At 44.2% G+C, this 22978-nt stretch overlaps 1 protein-coding gene across 4 annotated transcripts in view; it reads left to right on the top strand.

Moving 5' to 3' along the window:
* RTN4 (reticulon 4) overlaps nucleotides 1-22978 on the top strand; it is a 102505-nt gene that overhangs the window by 70800 nt on the left and 8727 nt on the right. For 3 of the 4 annotated variants that reach the window (XM_032773293.2, XM_032773296.2, XM_032773297.2), the window contains 2 exons: nucleotides 9482-9689; nucleotides 13409-13547. In XM_032773293.2, coding sequence (XP_032629184.1) covers nucleotides 9482-9689; nucleotides 13409-13547 — 347 coding nt within the window. Of the gene's footprint in view, nucleotides 1-6616; nucleotides 6714-9481; nucleotides 9690-13408; nucleotides 13548-22978 lie in introns of those variants that run through there. The other variant, XM_032773298.1, reaches the window with a different exon arrangement.

Here is a 22978-nt window from a genome sequence, read left to right as displayed (position 1 = left end):
GGGGCTTCATCTCTGCTTCTCCTGAAGCCATGAGCCCTGGCAGACGTGCCCCGCAGGACTGAAGCCCCAAGACCCCCATCCCTGCTGGGCAGAAGCCAGAGGCGATGTGTGGAGGGACACGTAGGGTCATGTGCTCCACCAGATTTTTGCCAGGGCTTGCTGGCCCTGCTTGGTCACATGGTACTACCCTGCATAGTAACTGCTGGAGCTGGCAAGCTGGGAGCTGTGGCCATGGGGCAAGGCAGTAGCAAGCTGCAGGGAGAGCTGCTGCTTTTGCTGCTGCCTCTCCCTGTGGAATTAACACCTGGGAGCTGGAGGGAGGCGCTGCTGAGGGTAAGAGGGGGAGCATGCCTAGGAGGGCCTGACTTAAGCTGTTGGAGGGGGCAAACCTTTAAATGTGCTTCCCCACTCTCAGCAGGCACTAGTCATCTCTGGCAGAAGCCCTAAGCCCCACTGCACAGCAGAACCCTCGAGCTCCCTCCCTGCCAGTCTGGCAGTCGGAGAATTGGGTGGCGGGGGGAGAGGACGGGGCTCTACAAGCCTCACTTTAATTATAAAAGAGCTGCATGCAGCTCATGAGGTGCAGTTTGGCTACCTAGATCTAGACCATCTCTGACAGGTGTTTGTCTAGCCTGCTCTAAAAAATCTCCAATGATGGAGATTCCACAACCACCATAGGCAATTTATTCAAGTGCTTAACCACTCTGACAGGAAGTATTTCCTAATGTCCATCCTAAACCAGCCTTGCTGCAACTTAAGCCCATTGCTTCTTGTCCTATTCTCAGAGCTTAAAGAAAACAGTTTTTCTCCCTCCTCCTTGTAACAAGCTTTCATGTACTTGAAAACTATTATCATGTCCCCTCTCGGTCTATCCTTCTCCAGAATAAACAAACCCAGTTTTTTCAATCTTCCCTTATAGGTCATGTTTTCTAGACCTTTAATCATTTTTGTTGCTTTTTTCTGGACTTTCTCCAATTTGTCGACATCTTTCCTGAAATGTGCCCAGAACTGGACACAGTGCTCCAATAGAGGCCATATCAGTGCAGAGTAGAGCAGAAGAATTATTTCTTGGATCTTGCTTACAACACTCTTGCTAATACATCCCAGAATGATGTGTGTTTATTTTTTTCCAAGTGTTACACTCTTTACTTATATTCAGTTTGTGATCCACTATGACTCCCTGATCCATTTCTGGAGTACTCCTTCTAAGGCAGTCATTTCTCAATTTGTATGTGTGCAACTGATTGTTCTTCCTAAGTGGAGTACTTCACATTTCTCCATATTGAATTTCATCCTATTTACTTCAGACTGTTTCTCCAGTTTGTCCAGATCATTTTTTAATTTTAATCCTATCATCCAAAGCACTTGCAACCCCTCCCAGCTTGGTATTGTTCACAAACTAAGTGTACTCTCTCTGCCATTATCTAAATAATTGATGAAGATTTTGAACAGAACTGGACGCAGAACTGATCCCTGTGGAACCCCACTCGTTATTCTCTTCCAGCTTGATTGTGAATCACTGATAACTACTTTCTGGGAATGGTTTTCCAACCAATTTTGCCCCCACCTTATAGTAGCTCCACCTAGGTTGTATTTCCCTAGGGGCTACTTTAATGTGCTGTAACTCCTGAGGTGTCTACACTGGCAAGGCACGTAGAGCGCCTGGACTCTGCAGCTGGAGCGCTCCTGGTAATCCATGAGAAAGCATAAAGCTTGCTGCACCCTGACTGAAACACCCAGGCGTCAGCGTGGGTGAAGTGTTGCATTACTGTGCTGTGATTGGCCTCTGGAAACGTCCCATAATCCCCTGAAGTCAAGTGGCCACTCTTATCATTGTTTTGAACTCAGCTGTAAGCATGCAGATCCCTTTCAAAGCTCCGTTTCTGACAGCCGGTATGCTTATCTACTCTGGGACAAAACAACTTTTACTGTGGAATGCTGCTGTTGTGAGTCTGTGTGAGAGAGAGGGGCAGGGGGGAGGGGAGGTCTGCTGCTGTCTGAACTTACAAGACAGCATGCTGACACACTCTCTCCCCCCACATACACACAACACACTCCCTGTCACACTCCAGCCCTCTCCCGCAGTTAAAAAGCACGTTGCAGCCACTTGCACACAATGCACTGCTCTTTGTGGCATTGCAAGAGCTGCTAATGTGGCCACGCCAGTATGCTTGCAACTGATAGTGTAAACACATGGCAGCGTTTTCCCTGCTGCGGTCTCTGAAGACTGGTTTAACTTGCAGTGCTCTACATCTGCAAGTGTAGCCAAGCCCTTAGTAAAGTCAAGATATATCACATCTACCGCTTCCCCTCTATCTACCAAGCTTAGTTACCCTGTAAAAGAAAGCTATTAGGTTGGTTTGACATGATTACAAATCCATGCTGACTGTTAGCAAACGCCTAGAAGATGACAAAGTTATAAGTAATTGATTGCTTAAATATTTTCTTCATTATCTTTCTGGATACTGAAGTTAAGCTGACTGATCTGTAGTTCCCCAGGTTGTCCTTATTTCCCTTTCTATAGATTGGCACTATATTTGCCCTTTTCCTGTCCGCTGGAATCTCTCCTGTCTTCCATGACTTGTCGAAGATAATCGCTAATGGATCAGTTATCTCCTCAGTCAGCTCCTTGAGTATTCTAGGATGTATTTCATCTGTCCCTGCTGACCTGAAGACATCTAACCTGTCTTAAGTAATTTTTAATTTGTTCTTTCCCTGTTTTAGCCTCTGATCCTACCTCATTTTTACTGGCATTCACTATGTTAGATGTCCAATCACTACTAACCTTTAAATGAGGGAAAGAGGTGGTACATTGGCTCATGAATACAGGCATTTTTCAGGTAGTATTTACCTTCCAGTTTTGGAATAGTCCAGTAATTATGGTGGGTTTCCAGTGTTCTTTGCGCAATATATTATTACAGAATTGCCCCAGGAGCAAGATAAGGGAAAGGAGGAGGCATGGCCAGAGTATTCTTATGTCCTGAATATATTATGGCTTGCAGTGGCCCCATGGGATAGCAGTATGGTGCATTTTAGGGCATCATATTTGTTCTCTAGCCCCTGGTTTAAATGAAAACAGCAGCTTTTATTTTTTTACATCTGTTTCTTTTCCTAAGGGACTTTTTAAATAGAAAACGTAACATTTTGGAGACCCGGCAGCCCCTGAGCAGGGCAAATTGCTTCCTTTTGATCCCTGCAGTGAGCTCTGGGAGAAGTATGGCTCTTTGACTTTACAGTTCTCTCAGAGCAAATGTCCGTGAGTTTAGTGCTGCTTTTTAAGGCTTGTCTACATGGGAACAGGCAGGAAAATTTAATCTGAATTAACTAAAGGTGTTTGTTTGAAGATGATTCATTGAACCACATTAAATCCCCACGTGGATGCTGCTGTTCAGAATTAAAGTGGTATTAATTCACTTGAATTCTGAATGAGGGTATTCACCAGGGATTTGCTGCAGTTTAATGTATCCATTTCAAATTCACACCATTAGTTAATTTGGATTAACTTTCCTGGATGTCACCGAGTAGTGTGACAAAGTTCCTCCTCTACCTTGGTGGGTCCTGCACTTATTGGCAGATTTGCACACCTCAGTGATCTTCCCCTCTGGTGGAACCCACGGTCTGGGCCAACTCCTCCTTTGTCTGATCAGGCATTGGGAGATTTGGGGGGAACCCGCCCACCTTCTACTCCGAGTTCCACCCCAGGGCCCTGTGGATTGAAGCTGTCTATAGTGTCTCCTGTAACAGCTGCATGACAGCCACAACTCCCTGAGCTGCTTCCCCATGGCCTCCTCCAAACACCTTCTTTATCCTCACCACAGGACCTTCCTCCTGGTGTCTGATAACGCTTGTACTCCTTAGTCCTCCAGCAGCACACCCTCTCACTCTCAGCTCCTTGCACCTCTTGCTCCCAGCTCCTCACACTCCCACCACAAACTGAAGTGAGCTCCTTTTTAAACCCAGGTGCCCCGATTAGCCTGCCTTGATTGGCTGCAGGTGTTGTAATCAGCCTGTCTGCCTTAATTGGTTCTAGCAGGTTCCTGATTCCGCTAGTGCAGCCCCTGCTTTAGTCACTCAGGGAACAGAAAACTACTCATCCAGTGAGCAGTATATTTGCCCTCTACCAGACTCCTGCACCCCACTGGTCTGGGTCTGTCACAGTAGATAAGCCCATAATAGAAGAGCCAGCATACACTACAAAATTTTGAGTATACCCCTATGATGTCATTCCACATACAGCAAGCTTAACAATCAATCACTGGACATGAGACAAGGTCAGAGGTAAACAGGGTGGAGTTTTGTAGCTAATTGGCCAAAGCCATACATTACCATATTATTGAATCATTGTGGGGCCTATCTACATTATAATTACATTTGAGCGGGGATCTGGTTACAACACTGTTCCAGCTAGCAGTATAGAGGGGACTTGAACTGTATTCTGCAACATTGATTGCTTTATTCCCATTATGGAAGATTAATAAAATCTCATCTGGAGTACAGATGGAATTGTGTTGTAGCTAGATCCTCCAATTTCCTAATAATTGTAACACAGACAGATCCTTGCAGAACAGTAAAGATCAGCAGTGTACCATAATTTTGTTATATGATTTAAAGTCATCTTTGTCCCATTCGGAGCCAGGAGCAAATCAGGTTATAACACAATTCAGGGTGAGTGCTCTTATAACTTATCAATGCACACATTTTGCTAATGTATGTATCCATTCCTTAATTTAAATATGAACAGCACTAGACCAAAGGCTTTCATTTCAGTGAAAGGGGCAATGAGATCAGTTTCTTTCTGGTACAGTCGCAAAACTCACTACCATCTTGCAGTCTCTGTTGTCTTGGCTTAATTTTGTGTGAATGGTTTTATTGGTAAATATTGGTTTAAACCAAGGATCTTTAGTCCTCAGTAACCTGCAAAATCCTGTGAAGTAGCCCACAGAGTGTCCAGCATCTTCATTCTTGTCTGTCTCTCTTTTCCAGCTACTTAGATCTCTCCCTGGTAGCTCTTTCTTGGCTTTGACCATCTAATGCTTTTCACAGAAGATGCTGCAATTTATGGAGACCTGTGTGGTACTTCTTCAGAAGCAGAATGAGGCAGCCAAGCCTAGAAGGCACAATGGCCAAGCTTCTAGGCCACAAATGGCCTGATCATATTTGTTCTCTAGCCTGTTTGGATACCCCTGTGTAAAAGAGTGGACTCACCCCTGCGGCGCCTCCTGCTGGTGACTCCTGGGAATTAGCTCAATTCCAGCTCCAGAGTGCCCTCTGCGGGCCAGTGATCCTCCTGTCATCTGGCCCCTGTGTCCCTCCCTGGACTCAGTGCCCTTTTACCTGGGGTGCTGCTCCCTGGCAGTAACCCCTTTCTCTCAGTCTTAGGGTCTCCCCTCCCCGGGAAACCCCCACCCACTATTCCCACCTTGCCTCAGTATATGGCTACTGCTAGTCATTGTCTAGCCCCACACCCTGGGGCAGATTGCAGTATCAGCCTACTCATTACTGGCAAGGTTGGTTTGGACCTGCTGCCTTGGCCTACCCCTGGGCCTACCCCTGCAGCACCCAGTACCTGTTGGCCTTATGCTAGGCCACAGCCTGGGACTTTGCAGGCAGGAGCTCCCCAGCTCCTCTGCCTTTCCCCAGCCCTGCTTCACTCAGATACCTTGTGTCTAGCTCCCCACAGCCAGGCCCTTCTCCCTCTACAGACAGAGAAAGACTTCTGTCTGCCCCTGGCTTCTCTGCCTTTATAGCGCCAGCTGAGTCTGTTTGGGGTGTGGCCCCAGCTACAGCCACTTTCCCCAATCAGACCAGCCTAAAAGCTGCTTTCTCCAGCCACAGCCACCTCCTAGGGCTGTTTTTACCCCTTCAGGGCAGGAGTAGGGGACTACCTTGCTACACCATGGTTTAAATAAAAACAGCAGCTTTATTTTTTACATCCATTTTTTTCTAATGGTCTTTTAAGCAGAAAATATAACATTTTGGAAGTCATGTATATATTTAAGTTTTAATTTGCCTTACTGGAAAATGATGCTATAGTAAGGGGTAATGTAAGACCATCATAAGAATGTGCCCATAAAAGGTACTATTATAATACGTATTGTAGATGGTTGATTTGACAAAAATATTGCACTCTATATCTGTTAAAGCTGCAGATGTTCAATGCTTCTTAATAGATTCCCATGTTAGTACACCAGAAATTGTAAAATCAGGCCAAAAAAAGGCAGCTGTCTGCAGCTGTGAATTTTTTTTTTTAACTGCTATTTGAATGAAACAGTCATCAAGAATTTCAACTTAACTGTTAGACTATAGAAGGATATTTGAGAAATGTTTCCTGATTCATGCAGTCTCTTAAATGAGATATGATTTTGTCCTTTGTTCATTCCTTTTTTCTAAATAGAATCTTTATTTGGCCCTGAAATCTTTTTTACGCTAGATGTAGAATGTTTACTTGTCCGATTCAGCTGCAAATATTTTTTTTTTTTTTTTTGAATACTTTAACTGCATTCCAAGGACTTACTGGAGAAACAGCTATTGGCTGAACGCTTAAAGCATTCTGTGTTAGTCTATGAAGCTTCTAACTGTAGTAGTGAGACAGCAGGCAGTTGCGTATATCAGTTGACCTTTGAATACCCTAGCCGGAAGTGAAAAGGTTCTGGCTTGTCAGCTGTACAAGATCTGGGTGCATGCAGGCAATCTCAAGATGGATGCCAAAATTGGTTAGTTCTTTTTTGTTTTAATATATATACATAAATTTAAAACTCTCTTATGAATCCTGAGGCTTTTAATTTGTTCAGAAGACAAAAATAGTTTCTTGTGGCTCATTTATGTTTTGAGAGAGGATTTTCAGGTCAAATATATAAGCGCTTGTTTTTGTCACAAAAACAACTATTGAAACTGTTCAGCCTTAAAAATAAGAACCTGTGATAGAAAAGACTTCACAGAATTCAGCAATCAGCCTTTAATCACGGCATTTGCACTAAAGGCAAAATGTAATTGGATGCGTTCTGCATGTGAGGCATGGATGCTAGCAGTACTATTTTTAGATGTGCCAGATGACAGTTCATGCTTACCATATGTAGACAGCTGCACTTGCTTTAGATTAGGCCTAGAATACTTACATTGAAGGGCTGTAATTATAGTTTACACAAGTGTAAATTTAAGCAAACACAATTAGCATAAGGAAGGATACTGCTTGGAGTGTCCCTGAGTATATTTATCTTTTGTGGGTATGCTGTGTTAAAGCCAGCAGGCTGTTTTCACTAATATACAGTTTGGATTTTCTAAATTACCTTCTTTTGGAGGTGTGGGGGAATTTAAAGCAGCTTTTACCTTTTTATCAGTCACATGGACTAAAAGTTACAGTTCAGTTTTGTAATTGTTTTACAAAATTGAATTTTTTTAGAATGTTTACACTGTTGGAAAATTAAACCGTATACATGTGAGACTAGCATCGGGGCTTATATGGTACTTCTCATTTTGAATGGGACAGGGCAGAGTGTATGTGGGGGAAATGTAAAATGGAAATACATTTCCAGGTCCAAATGAAGGAAGCGAGTAGATTGAGGTCATCAATCTTCAGTCATTAATGAAAAAAGTGTTTTAAGTTAGGGCTCTAATTTTTTGGAAGACACTATACAAATGAACCTTCACGGACTATCCCAATTTTAGAATATCTCCCTTTCCAGTGAATGTTACTGGGAATTTTCATGATTGCTGAATTATTGCTATTATACTTGTTATAATTTTTAACTGTGCAGATGTAGTCCTTTATCACTGTTATAAACTGGCCCTATAAAGAGACAATGACACACTATTAATGCAGATCTTAAAATTAAAAAAAATCATGACAATGAAGCTATTGTACGTATATATGAAAATTGTCAATATTTTTAGGAGTTTCAAAGCATAGAGTTCTTGTCTTTCCAACACCAGCTGATTAGTTCAAATCTTGTATTGAAATAATTTCATAATGTTGAAAGGAAGGCTTCAGTTCCAAAAAAGCTTATGCATGTGCACTTTTATGAATAATTCTATTGGCTTTAATGGGACTATGTATGGTAGTAAAGTTATGTCTACACAGGTATTAGTGGAACCTGCCCTAAGGTAGCACATAATTATTTAAAGCTAGTGCATACAAATTTCCTTCAGATTATACATACCACCCCATGTTATTTCAACTGCTTATTATGTTCTGAATTAATATAGGGATTTGTTCTGGATTGTGGTTGTTTTGTAGTTAGAGTAAAATTCTTAAGGTAGACAAGATGCTGTTGTAGTGCTAAGCTCACATAAAGCTTAACACAACCAAATTCAGACAGATCGATGTCCCAGTGGTTTTAGAACAGATAATAAACATAGTAGTGCTTCACATTTTGAAAAGACTAGATAACTAGCTAACATTATTTATGCTAATAAAGCTTTTTTCTTTTTCCCTCTTTTATATTGAGCTCTATATCTAATAAATTTTATATAATTACTATTGATGGAGAGGGAAATGAGTTGTGAAGTTAGGCAACTCAAAATTCTCCCATGACCATTTCCCATTACATAGCATTGAGAAGTGTATGAAACCCAGTTAGATCAAATACTCCCGCATGCTACAATGGAGGTTCTCTCGAAATCTGTGATACTTCACTTAAAAATGCAGCAGACTCAAACCCAGAAAGAGGAGACTTGATATTTTAACCCAGTGACCAAAGATTTACCCAAAGAGCAATTAGTCTGAACAGTAATACTAAAAATGGCATCATGTGTTTCCATGGTTATGTAGAAAATATATGTTCAGTTTACAAATAAACATTTTGCCCATCATTGGCCTGCAAATTTAGCTTTGATTGGAAATCAAACTGGGTTCTCTCAAGGTCCCTTCCAGCCCTACATTTCCGTGATTGTTCCTAACTTTGCATCAACATCATCACCAGTAGAAAAGGTTATGCAAGCCCAATTATGCCTTCAGTTATATTTGTGTAACCAGCCCCATTGTCTTAAAATGCTGCCCTCAGTGATATATGTGCACTTGCCATCATTGGGTTTACACAGGTGTAGTGGTTTTGAATTCGGTAAACAATTCTTTTGATTAGCCTCAAGAAAAACAGAATCTCTCTTTTAGCTGTTGGGTGCACAGAGGTACAGGAATAAAAGCAGTAAAAACTTGTCACTGATGTGAGCAAGTATGGCTTGGAATGCTCACAAGGAGCAGATTAATTAAGATTTCATTTTGATGTAGTCTCTTTTCAGGGTAGAACTGCACTTGAATTTTAGCAAATGCATTTTGGGTAATTCCAAAAATCCAGAGTTTAGTGTAAAACCAGTTCTAACTCTTCCCAGAATGCTTATTGTTTATAACTAGAAACTTCTAATAATGTAGAAATATGAGATAATGGGTTCAATTTTTTAAGATGTCATATTCAGATAAAACAAATACACACTTGTCGTGTGGAAGTAAGAGGTCTTGTATTCTAATTTCAGTCCTTTTAACTTTTAGTTGTTGACCTCCTTTACTGGCGAGACATTAAGAAGACAGGAGTGGTGTTTGGTGCCAGCTTGTTCCTGCTGCTTTCGTTAACAGTATTCAGCATTGTGAGTGTGACAGCTTACATTGCCTTGGCCCTTCTTTCTGTGACGATCAGCTTCAGGATATACAAGGGAGTTATCCAGGCAATCCAAAAGTCTGATGAAGGCCATCCATTTAGGTGAGGTTTTTCTTTAATACCAAGTACATGTTTGTTGGAATAGCACTACAGATTCAGCTAACTGCATTTGAATATATATACGGTACCAGTGCATGGCAATGTAAAACAACCTCAGTGCTGTACAATCTCTCTCTCTCAATGTAGCTACTCTCAAACTTGATTGGGATTTTCACAAAATAATTTCATAGAATGGACACAATAAATGGTAAGGAAAGTGAATTAAGATTGTCCGGCATAGTATATTTCTTCAAAAAGGCACGACAGACTCCAGTAGCACTGTAAAACTCTATATACCATATATACTCGTTCATTAGCTCGTTTGTTTACAAGCTGACCCCCTAAGATGGTTACGTAAAAATAGCAAAAACTGTATGACTCTTTCATAAGCCGACCATATATTTCAGGGGTTGGCAAACTTTGGCTCCCAGCCCATTAGGGTAAGCCTCATTGGTTGGGAACAGGGAGCTGAGGGGCTCCATGCCTGGAGACGCTCCAGGTAAACAAAACAACAATGTATTAGATATTCAATTCAATGATTCCATAGAGTTTTTAAAATCCTCAGATTTTGGTATAGACCTGTTTATAAGCTGACCCCTGCTCTTTGATGCGTCACTTTTTTACCAAAAATATTCAGCTTATGAACTAGTATATGTGGTATTTATTTCAGTTTGGTTCATTGAACTTACTTACACATTAATACTTGATTCAGCACTTCAAGTATGCCCTGACATCAGGTACTAAACCACTGAAAATGTCATACTTGGATAACTGTAAAGCAATTTGTGGTTTGGTAAAGATTAGTAAATACAGCAGAAGGTATGTTCTGTTGCTAATTATTCACATTTTGTTATATACTTCTTTTTCTAAAATTGTTTCTTAATAGCATGCTTAACTCTTACTATGCTAGCATGAATGTGCAATAGTGCAGCAACATTCTAAGGGTACGTCCAGACTACCCACCGGATCGGAGGGTAGCAATCAATCTATCGGGGATCGATATATCGCGTCTCGTCTAGACGCGATATGTCAATCCCCAAACACGCTCCCATCGACTCTGGAACTCCACCAGAAGCGGAATCGACGGGGGAGCCGCGGCCGTCGATCCCTCACCATGAGGATGGGAGGTAAGTCGAAATAAGATACGTCGACTTCAGCTATGGTCTTCCCGTAGCTGAAGTTGCATATCTTACATCAATCCCCCGCTAGTGTAGACCAGGCCTTAATGAGTCCATTTGGTTGGATTATAAGCAATTGGTTAGATGCAATATCCGGGTTCATTGTGACCTGATCAGTGGATAAATCTGAAAACTTGGGCTCTAATGGGGAAAACTATAAACAATTAGGTTCAGTTTTGAAAACATGGATGACTGAGTTCATAGAAATCCCCAAGAGAACCAGTGATTAGCTTGTTAAATAATAACTGTGCCCACTCCCAAGAATGTGGCAGGGTCGTGTGGTATAAAAGTCAGGGAACTTCACTATTACTATTGGGTTCATATAGGCCATAGTAGTGCACCTACTGTAGAATTATGTCTTTCGAGATGTAAATTTCACATTAAAATAATTATTAAGTGTGCATGTTTCTTAATCTCACAACCAGCCACACCATCCAGCAACTGCTTTCCTCCTCTCCATTCCAAAATATGGTTCAGTCTCCTTTTCTTCTCCTTCATTTTCCCAGTTTACTTTTCTTCAACTGCTTTTTTTGTAGTATTGCCAATTCTCTTTTCCAGATAACATTGATATGTGGTAGTTTTTAAAACCTCTCCTCCATGAGGACAGATGTAGCCTTCCAATGGAAGAGACTCTCAGGGTCAGTTCTCCCTTCCCTCCCCTCCTTTCCATTCCTTCAAAACCAAAGCAGGAGAGGTTTGCTGAGGCAGGTGATCTGTCCTCCCCTTTGGAGTCTCCTCATCTGCACTCTGTAAATGCTTACAGAGGTGGCCAGTCCACACCACCCCCTAAAAGCCAGCAGCTGCCTGCGATAAGCTTGTCCTTTAAATTAAGGTGGGTGAAAACTCTAAGAAGGGGTAATGTTACAGTGCAGACAGATCAAGAAAAATGCATCTGTTGCTATAGCCATTAAAACCATAGACCCACAGCTGTGATAGCATTCAGCAGAGCAATGCAAAATAGGATGCTGGCCAGCCTTAAAGAAGCTGGTTTAAAAAGGAAAGCCTTTAAATTAAAGGAACAGTCTGCTGGCAGTTGGAGTAGTCTGAATGTAGTTTCTCTGTTACTGGTTTTCAATAAGTACAAATTGGTTTACAATAAGTACATAGTAAAATCCACAACATTTCCAAGATTTGACCTTTTCTTTCTGCCATACAGTGGATATTCTCATTCAGGTCCTTTCTTATTCACTACAAACTGTTCCTCCCTGGCCTCTCCTCTCCCTGACAGTCCATACAAAATGCAGCTGCTGGGACCATGTTTCTGACCTATTGATCAAGTCAAGTCATATACCTCACCATCAAGGCCCTGCATGACTCTGCCCCTCCTTCCTTATCCAAGGTTGTCTCTTGCTAGGCTCAGCTCTGCCAATATTAGCAGCCTTGATGCCCCATTTATCCACTTCTCCTCTGTTTCCCCCATCTCCCAGCACTGCTCACTTACCTTGGAATACCCTTTTTGAGTTGGTTCTTATGGCCCTTACCATCTCCTCTTTTAAGATCCACTTCTTCTAGAATGCCACCAGCAATGAATAACATAAACGTCTTTGTTGTTCTAACATGCTGTGTGCCAGCTTCATTTACAACATCCCCTTTTTCCATCCTCAGTCCATTCAGCCTGTTTGACCCGCTGTATTGCAGTTTGCCTGAACTTAGATTTCAAACTCCTTAGGGCAGGGAATCTGTCCTCTTTTGGTTGTAGTTTTGTGGGACACCTAGCACTTTTTTGAGAATTGTAAAACAATAAATACTTTTTACAGGTAAATAATAATTAACACAATTGTATAAATACTATAAAATGTCTCTCATAATTCTAATTACCTGTTAAATAAAATAAGTGTCTTAATGTGTAAAACAGAGCTAATTTGCCAGTCATGGGGCAGGGTAGATTTTGGTGCCATATTCCAGATAAGCAACATCTCCCTTCTGAGCCCTTACTGGACATGAAACTAAATTTTTAAAATGATAATTTTCTGTTTAAAGAATCTAATACTGACCTAGCAACTCTGCTTATTAGTAGATGGAAAAGGTGGGATATGGAGTGGGGGATGGGTGTGTGTGAGAACACCTTAACAGGATTACAGGATTTTTATCTTTTTGATTGGAAAATTCCTAGAACTTTCAGCTATATCTTCAGACATTAAGCAAAGAGAGGGAGATTGCAGGCAGAGTGGAGGAGGTCTGACCTGTCTCAGATTGCAGACCTTAACCTTTCACTTCCAAAAAGTGAGGTACTAAATCCTTTTGGACCAAATTCCTTCTCTAGAACATTAACAATCATTTGCTTAAAGAAATTCCATTTAGAAGACTTAGTAAGATGAAGAGTAACTTTATCCATGTCTTTGTGTTGATTATTGCTTAAAGGTGAGCTGCAAGGAATTTTTTTTAATACTGCCTATTCACATTTTTGCTGTATTAAAACAGGTCCTGACCCACAGTTTGAGAACCGCTGCTATAGAGTCTTCCAAAGCAGAGAAGACCTGATTTAGTAGCGTAAAAACAAGCAGGTAAAGCTTGTGTCTCATGAATTATTCTTTCATTTTTCAGGGCTTACCTGGAGACTGATGTTGCTGTATCTGAGGAGCTTGTCCAGAAGTACAGCAATGCTGCACTTGGCCACATTAATGGTACAGTAAAGGAGCTCAGACGTCTTTTCCTAGTCGATGACTTAGTTGATTCTCTGAAGGTAAATGATAAATCATTCAACATACAGCTGTAGATTTGACTTTCCTTAACAGGGCTTAAAAAGAGAGGTTTAAATTGAACCAGTGGTCAGATGTTAAAGGTATTTGGAATGTGTCTATTTCTTTAAAAATCTCAATCTGAGGGTAGCTGGGCAGCTTAATGCCTTTCTATTTTTGTTTTTGGCTCACATGTCATCACCAGTAAGTGGCCAGCATCTGACCAATTGAATTTCTTGGTACAGTTTCTCATTCTGCTAATCTTCAATACCCAAAAGAACATTTATAGCTGTTCAGCTTGAGATTACCTAAAGCATCGATGAACATTACATTTCAAATGGCATTTGACATGAATTTTCTAATGTTGTACAAGACTCCAACAATAATAGACTTGTAAATAGTTCCCTCAACCAACTGTTGTATCCTTTCCCTCTGTGTCTGGGTCTACCTGTTGCAGTGCAGACTCCTGCAGTCCCAGGGAGAGGCTACATAATAACACTGTCATATAATTTAAATCCTTAGCAGCAGGTAGGTTTGACTCATGCCAGTATTTTTATAAAGATCCTGTGGTGGTTCTTCGAGTGCTGTCCCTGGGTGCTCCACTCTAGGTGGAGGTGCGTCCTGGCGCCATTGATTGATGATCTTCGGTAGGAGGGCCTGGTCGGGACGCATGTGCTCAGCTGCTGTCTCGTGGTGTCATTAGGGTCTGCGTCCTGCACCTCCCTCAGTTCCTTCTCAGCCATCCTTGGCTGAAGATGGGACTCGGGGCAATGCTGATCCTCTTCCCTGGCTTCTGAAGGAAACAATTACAAAGAACATAGAAATAGTTAGTTAGTAACATCCCAGTTGTTTCCCTTCCTTTACAATAGTTACTTAGTTGAAAAAAAAAACAAAACTTTTCTCTTCAAGTTTGTCTCCCACTGAGACACTCTCCCCTGGCATTCCTAGCACAATAATGCCAGGGGCTTCAGGATTCAATAAATGTGCACCCTCTCAGGCGAAGACACAGGAAGCTCTGCAGCTGCCTATGGAGCAGGGCAGTAAACCCTCTCCCTCAGGCTCCCCTGCCAAGGCAGAACCAACCGGGAGCCCGGCTTCACCCTCTCACACGAAGAGACAGGAAGCCCTAATGTCTCATCTCAGAGACACTCAAAAGGGTAAAGGATTTCCTGCAGGGTCTTTACCCTTGGTGCTGTCAGTGTCGAGAGCAGGCAACTCTGACCGCCCCTGCACTTCACAAGCAATTCACATGGGGCTCAAAAGCAGGGGCCCGACTTACTGCAGCGGGAAGCTCTCCTCGGCACCAGTCCCTCCGGCACCAGCAATGGACCTGGTGCCGGCAATGCGTTCCACCCCAGAGCAGATTCAGACCCCCTTGCAAGGCTCTCACAAACAGCTCTCGGCTCCTGCAAATGTGAAACTAAAATCATACTTCATGCTCTGCAGCACAGCGGCCTAGGGAGCAGCAACAATTCCTGCATCAGCAGGATATCTCTGTGGCCCCTGAGCCTGACTCTCCGCTCCTAGACATGGAGCACTCACTATTTGAACAGCAGCTCTCACCACCTGACCTGGATACTTTCAGTGATAGTGAGAACGGCACACAGCAGCAGGCAGAGTTCTCCTTGCCTGAGTCTTACCCTCCACTAGAGCCATACATACCCCAAGACATGGGGCAGCATAAGAATCAGCCTCAGTTCCCCTACTTTGTCCCCCCAGTGGCTGAGACCCAACTTTTCCTACCGGTGCCCTGGCCTCAGTGGTACCGGTGTTCGGCTCCTGCCACCTCTCCTCCTGTGCCCCTTCTTCCGGACCTACGCCTGTATCCCCAGTGCCATCAACATCTAGAGCTCCTGAACCCCCTACTGAAGAGGGGGCTTTATCAGCTCCTGCCTCACCATCAGCCTCAGACGATGCCCTCATGCCTCCACCTCCACAAAATGTGGACGACTTTAAGCAATCCCAGGAACTTTTCAAGAGAATGGCACTCAGCCAGGACATCCCTTTGGAGGAAGTCCAGAAGACACAACATAGACTTCTCAAAATCCTCCAACCCTCTGCACCCTCCAACATAGCACTACCCATAAACAAAACTCTCCTAGAACCAGCTCTGGTAGACCTGGTAGAACTACTCTCTGGTAGACCCCTGCCTCCATTCCACCAGCATGCAAGAAAGCTGAACATAAATGCTACATGCCCGCGAGGGACGTCAATTTCTTATTTTCTCACCCACAACCTACTTCTGTTGTGGTGGATGCAGCGACACAGAACAATGCAGCCACACTACCGGCCCACTCCGCAGGACACGGACCTCAAACGCCTTGATCTCCTAGACCACAAGGTTTATATCTCTTCTACTCTACAATTTAGAATTGCAAATTATTCCACCCTTCTTGCAAGCTATGACCATGACAACTACAACAAGCTCTTTGATTTGCCTCCCATAAACCAGAAGACAGGAGAGTGGATTTCAAGTTAGTCCTCGTCAAAGGTCAGTTGTTATCTACGATGGCACTACAAGCATCCATGAACATGGCTAATCCATCAGCCTGCACCACGGCCAGTGCAGTGGTGATGCACCAGTCTCTCTGGCTCTCGGCATCGGGTATCCTCAAAGATTTGCAGTTGCAGAATCATAGACTTTAAGGTCAGAAGGGACCATTATGATCATCTAGTCTCACCTCCTGCCCAGTGCAGGCCACAAAATCTCACCTACCCGCTCCTGTATCAAACCTGTGTCTGAGCCATTGAAGTCCTTAAATCATGGTTTAAAGACTTCAAGGGGTAGAGAATCTTCCAGCAAATGACCCGTGCCCCATGCTGCAGAGGAAGGCGAAACCCCCCCAGGGCCTCTACCAATCTGCCCTGGAAGAAAGTTCCTTCCCGACCCCAGATATGGCGATCAGCTAAACCTGAACATCGTGGGCAAGATCCCAAGCAGCACCCAGGGAAAGAATTCTCTGTAGTAACTAGATCCCCCCTGATCTAACATCCCATCATCAAGCCACTTGGCATATGTTTACCGCTAGTTAGGTCAAGATGAATTAATTGCCAAAATTAGTTTATCCCTATAAATCGATCCCTCTCCATAAACTTAATCAATGCTTAGTCTGAAGCCGATTATGTCTTTTGCCCCCCTACTCCTTGGAAGGCTGTTCCCGACTTCAACTCCTTATGGTTAGAGACCTTCATTAATTTCAAGGTCTAACTTCCTGAAGCCAAGTTTATATTCCATTGTTCTTATGTCCACACTGTACTGAGCTTTAAAATTCTTCTTCCCTCCTGGTTACTTTTATCCTTTGATTATTTATAGAGAGCAATCATATCTCCCCTCAACCTTCTTTTGGTTAGGCTAAACAAGCCAAGCTCTTTGAGTCTCCTTTCATAAGACAGGTTTTCCATTCCTCAGATCATCCTAGCAGCCCTTCTCTGAACCTGTTACAGTTTGAATTCGTCCTTCTTAAATATGGGAGACCAGAACTGCACACAGTATTCCAGGTGAGGTCTCACTAGTGCCCTGTAAAATGGTAATAAAACCTCCTTATCTCTACTGGAAATACCTCGCCTAATGCGTCCCAAGACCGCATTAGCTTTTTTCACAGCCATATCACATTGGCGGCAGTCCAAAGTGGAGGATCTCCCCCTTGACAAAGATAAACTCTTTTCCAGAAAAAACGATGAAGTCCTTCACACTACGAAAGACTCTAGAGCCACTGTGCACATATTGTGGATATACCCATTCATCCCCAGGAGACCATGGTATCAACCTTATCAGAGGTCCAGCGCACAACAATATCATCGACCCCAGTTCAGACTGTATGACACTGGGAGAAACCGCAACAGACCTCCTAGGCGCAGGCAAAACCAGGCACAACCAACTACTTCCCGCCATCCAGTAACAAACAACAATTTTGAAGTGTTGGTTGGGGGTCTGTGCAACCACCCCTTGACTCCGTCACCTATTTGCCCATTTGGCTACTGCCTCCAAGCTTTCACCATGTGTGGCAGCAGATCACAGGACCTCTGGGTCCTGGAAATAGCTCAGTCAGGTTACTCCATCCCTTTCCTATCTTCACCTCCCACCCTTTTCCCTTCCCCGTCCCCCTTCAGGGACCCCTCTCACAAGCACTTTCTCTGCGTGGAGGTCTCTCATCTTCTCCACCTAGGTGCAGTTGAACATGTACCGACGCAACATTGGGGAAAAGGATTCTACTCCTACTACTTTCTAACCCAAAAGAAAGGCGGGGAGGTGGGGTAGAGACCTATATTGGACCTACGCCGACTGAACAAGTTTGTACTTGTACAAAAATTCAAGATGGTCACATTGGGCACAATAATACCCACGCTAGAACAAGGGGACTGGTTCACAGCCATGCCCTACAAGATACCTATTTCCACATATCCATTCATCCAGCACACAGACGCTTCCTGCGATTCCTCACTGTTACACATCTCATAAGCACGATCTCTGTTCATCCCAGAATACAGGCATGGACCTGCCTTCAGCTTCTTGGTCACAGGGCAGCCACCACTTTCGTGGCCAAATATTCCACATTGCACATTCTCCACCTTTTTGGTCATCCAATGATGTGGGGTAATATTTGGAAAGGATTTACTCAGGACATCAAGTGAGTGGGTCCTTACCCCATTGTGAGTTGCCTCTCCCTGGTAGTGGACCAGCTTCAGCTACCTGGCAAATTGAAATGGGTGCATGCCAATCAGCTCAAAATGTATGTTTCTCCCTTTGTTTCTGGTCATGGCGTCGTGGGCCTTGGTTGTGGACCAGCCACCTGCCTGGACCATCCAGGTTTCCAGCTGGCCATGGGATTATCTGAATAATCATAATTATGAGGAAGAGAGACACCTCCAAAGGCTCTCCCTGCATCCAGCCACTGAGGGGGCCCGAACCACAGTGTGGCGGAAGGCTGGAGGAGAGGTGCCTTGGAGACAGTGCATAGTCCAGATAAACACAAAATGCTTGGTGGATGGCCCCGAGCCTCTCATGGATTCCATTGGGACAAACCCCGTTCCTCCTGTGGGGGCCTGGAGTGGAAGTGGAATGGGAAGTCCTTTGGCAAGCAGTAGCAATTACTAATCTTGCGGCGTAATGTTGTTATAACCTCCTAAACCAGGCAAACGACATCCCTGATGAAAGCCAGGGAGGGCTGTAATGGGACAACTAATAATTTAGGGAGTGTTCATCTGTGCCTCAGTTTCCCCAATAGGCGCATGTGTGGTGTTCTTTTTCTTTCCCTCTTGCTTTGTTAAGAGGACAAAGCAGTAATAACGAGAGCCCAGGAACACCCCAAACAGGAATGGTGGGACTGCTCTTGCTGCTTCAGGCCTGCAAAATTTGTCAAGGCAAAACAATGTATGTATAATGACACATCTCTATGGGAATCCTTGAGTCTCCACTTTTTTTGGCCTCCTTTGTTAATTTTACGAGTGTCCAAAATTGCCCTGGTAAAAGAAAAGGCCAGTTATCCACTGGGGAGGGGGACATTTGTGGCTTTGCATCCTAGGAGAGTGGCATCACATATTATCTGGGATTGAGTGGTCCATCGCGACGTGTGGGAGGTGGCTCCCTCCAATGACATGGCAAAGCGGTGTGTGCTGACTACATCTTCTATCAGTGCATATGGATTGCAGAGGGAAACACTTGGCAGCTGTGACCTATGGAGCCCCCTCAAATGGTGTGTAAAGAGAAGGCAGTGCCAGGCCGCTTTTATGAGGTGAGTCAGCACATCTGTTGGTTGGGGAGGCTTTGGAATATGCCCTCAATGCAGCACATGTGTTTACCAATACCTCTGCTTGTGTTTGGAGAACCACCAACCCCAGCATACCTTTCAATTTGCTGATAAGATCACAAACACAATTTTTTTCAGTGCATTGGCACTGTGCAGTGCATTCTGCAACAGACTGTTAACGTTTCTAACTATGTTGTGTTTAATTTTTCATGGATAACACCCAATGTGTTTCTCCTGTTGGCACACACCCGATAGCAACTTTCTGTATTCCAGATCGATACCTCCTCCTTCATAGTGTTAAAACACACCTTTAACTTGGAGAAAGCTGACTTTGCCGCAGCCATCTGGATGGGGCATCTATGTCAACAGGGGAATGTGTTATGCTCTGTTATTAATGAAGCCAGAAGTGTATTGGCTAGTGTATGCAATGGTTGCTATTTTAACAGTCTTGTGTATGCTGTATTGTTGCTTAGGTAGAAGACCAAGAGTAACCCTTGCCACCGTATCGGGGTGAAGGTGGAAACCTAAGTGGTGACCCCTCCCAACAAAATGTTGATTCAGGGTCAAGGGGGGGATTGTCACACCACAAGCCTCCCTCCCTCAGGGAGTCCCCTGGGAAGGCAGATCAGCATTGTATATTGCTAATGCTGTTGCTAGCATCACAAATAATTTTGGGAAGGGTAAAGGTGTGTGAGTGGGAAATGGAAGGTCCCTTTGCAGGTCGTGAGAGGCCAAGAGACGGAAAGAGGAAGAGAGCAGAGAACAGGTTAATTCTGCACCTCAGTTTGTTCTGTGTGAGAATAAGAGGCTGGCCCCAGCCTAAGGTCATAGGCTCGAGAAGTCAGCAGCTGCCCAGCCATAAGAAGAGAAAAACTAAGTTGAGCAGAGCTGCAGCGATAACAGCGAAAACAGTGAGAGCGAATGAAACAGCAACAGCAAAGGCCAACAGAAGGGAAAATAGTCTCTGGAGCTGAGATGTTTTGGGAAACCAGGGAGGCCACAACAAGCCTGTTTGGAGTGGTACAAAGAGCACCAGGAACAGAGGGCCCTGAACGAAAACCCACCCACACCCCCGCCAAAGGAGCCCAGGATTTAAAAACCCTCCTGAGAGCTGAAGCAACTCAGAGAGCACAGCAGATCCCTGGACAGCAGATCCCAGGACAGCACTCCCATCCACCTTCTCCCCTCCTTCCCCCTTCTTCTGACATTACACCCAGACTTGGCCAGTCTGGGTTGTGCATGTGTGAGTATGAAAGTGGGTTAGAGCTTGGAGCATTAACGCTTTCTTTCTTTCTTCCCCTGAGTGACGTGGGAGCATTCCCAGCACACACTGCTGTTATTTCATTATTTTATCAATAAAGACTTAAAATGTAGATTCTTGGTGTGCCTCATCATCTCCTCCCCAAAAAGATCCTGTGGCCCCAGCCTGATCAACTGTGGCCCTAGGCAGTTTTTTAACGAAAATCTGTCACAAGATGCCTTCAGGGTTGACTCAACGCCAGCTACAAACCCAGCAGACACAGTTTCTGCATAACACTGACTCCGCCACCAAACATATTGGCCTCCCTACATTGGCAAAACCAGAGAAGCTATGCAGGGGTGTTCCTTTCCATCCACATTCCCCAGTACTCATGCTGACCACGGATACTTCCCAGATAGATTACGGAGCGCACTTAGGCGAACACAAGGCACAGGACTGCTGGTCCGTATCAGAGATGCGTCTGCACATCAATCTCCTAGAACTCAGAGATGTCAGGCAGGGAGGAGCACGATCTCACTCTCTATGCACAGAAGGCATTAAACTATAGAACTGGTGTGTACAACATCACATAAAAGTCACCACTTCCTGCCTGCCTGCATGTCACAACACTACCGTTTACACACTCAGCAGACACTTCTCCGAGGAACACGAATGGGAATTACATCCCACGATATTCTGACAGCTCTCCTCCCACTGGGGCACTCTCAATAGACCTGTTTGCCATTCCTCAAAACCGCAAATGCCATCTATTTTGCTCCAGAGCAGGACTCAGAAATGAATCTCTAGGGGATGCATTCCTCATTCCTTGGAACAACTCCCTCATGTATGCTTCCGATTCTACTGATACAGAGTGTTCTACGCAACATAGAGGACAAGGTCCGGATCATACTTATTGCCCCAGCTTGGCCCAAGCAGACATGGTATCCTTACCTGCTACGCATGTCCATCCATCCTCCCCGGACTCTTCCCAACAGACCAGATCTCCTCTCCCAGAACTGCGGTCTGCTTCTTCATCCACACCTCCAGAAACTCCATCTGACGGCATGGTTCCTTCATGGTTTCTATCCCACGAATTATCCTGCTCGGAACAGGTCCAATAAGTCCTGCACAGTGACGGGACTCCACTCCTAAGACTTACCTTCAAAAGTGGAAACACTTCTCTATCTGCTGCTTTCACAGATGCCTAATACCTCAGACTGCAACCATCCTTGACATCTTATGCTATCTTTTCAAACTAAAACAGGATGGGCTTTCGCTCAGTTCTGTCAGAGTACACCTCGCGGCCCTTACCACCTTCCATGACACTCTAGACGGCTATTCACTTTTCGCCCACCCCACCATGAAACGCTTTCTCACGGGCTTGCAAAATCTCAACCTTGAGATTCATTCACCAGTAGCCTCCTGGAGTCTCAAACTAGTTCTCCGCGCTCTTATGAAACCCCCCTTTGAGCCCCTGGCCACCTCCTCCCTACGTCCATGAAAGTGACTTTCTTGGTTGCCATAACGTCAACAAGAAGAGTTAGTGAAATAAGTGCCCTGATGGTCTACCTTCCCTACGCCATTTTCTCTAAAGACAAGGTTACTATACCTGCCCCAAATTCCTCCCCAAGGTGGTGTCTACCTTCCACCTTAACTAGTCAATACACTTACCTGTATTCCATCCCAAGCCTCACACGACTGCTGCGTTACATACCCTTGACGCCCGACAGGCTCTTGCATTCTTTCTTGACAGAACTAAACCATTTCATGAATCCCGTAGGCTATTTGTTTCTGCTGCTGAGAGATCAAAGGGTGACGCTTCCTCTAAGCAAAGACTCCCCAAGTGGATCTCAGCCTGCATCAGATCGTGCTGTCAGACCAGAATGTTCAACCACGAAAGGGTGTTAGGACTCCTTTTACTAGAGCAATGTCAACATCCATTGCCTTCCTCCACAACGTACCTGTTGCAGATATATGCAAGACGACCACATGGACATCTGACCACGCATTTGCCAAACATTATGCTATCACACAGGATACCACGGCAGACACCATAGTCAGCTTTACGGTACTGTCTACCGTTGTCCCTCACACAACTCCAAAATCTCACCAACCATAGTGGGTACTGCTTCACATTCACCTAGAATGGAGCACCCACAGGGACAGCACTCAAAGAAGAAGAGAAGGTTATTCATTTTGCAGTAACTGAGGTTCTTGGAGATGTGTGTCCCTGTGGGTGCTCCACTACCCACCCTCCTCCTTTCTACTTTGGAGTACTAATAAGACAACTCTATGGTAGAGAAGGAACTGAGGGGGATGTGGGACACATGCACTCAGGCAGACCCTAACAATGCCATGAAATAGCAGCTTAACGTATGCGTCCTGTCCAGGCACTGCTACCAAAGATCACCAATCAATGGTGCTGGGATGCACCGTCACCTAGCGTGGA

This window comes from Chelonoidis abingdonii, chromosome 3 (assembly GCF_003597395.2).
Source record: "Chelonoidis abingdonii isolate Lonesome George chromosome 3, CheloAbing_2.0, whole genome shotgun sequence".
NCBI classification, from domain to species: domain Eukaryota; kingdom Metazoa; phylum Chordata; order Testudines; family Testudinidae; genus Chelonoidis; species Chelonoidis abingdonii.
Note: the sequence above shows the minus strand (reverse complement) of the source record. Positions and strands in the feature narration are given on the sequence as shown.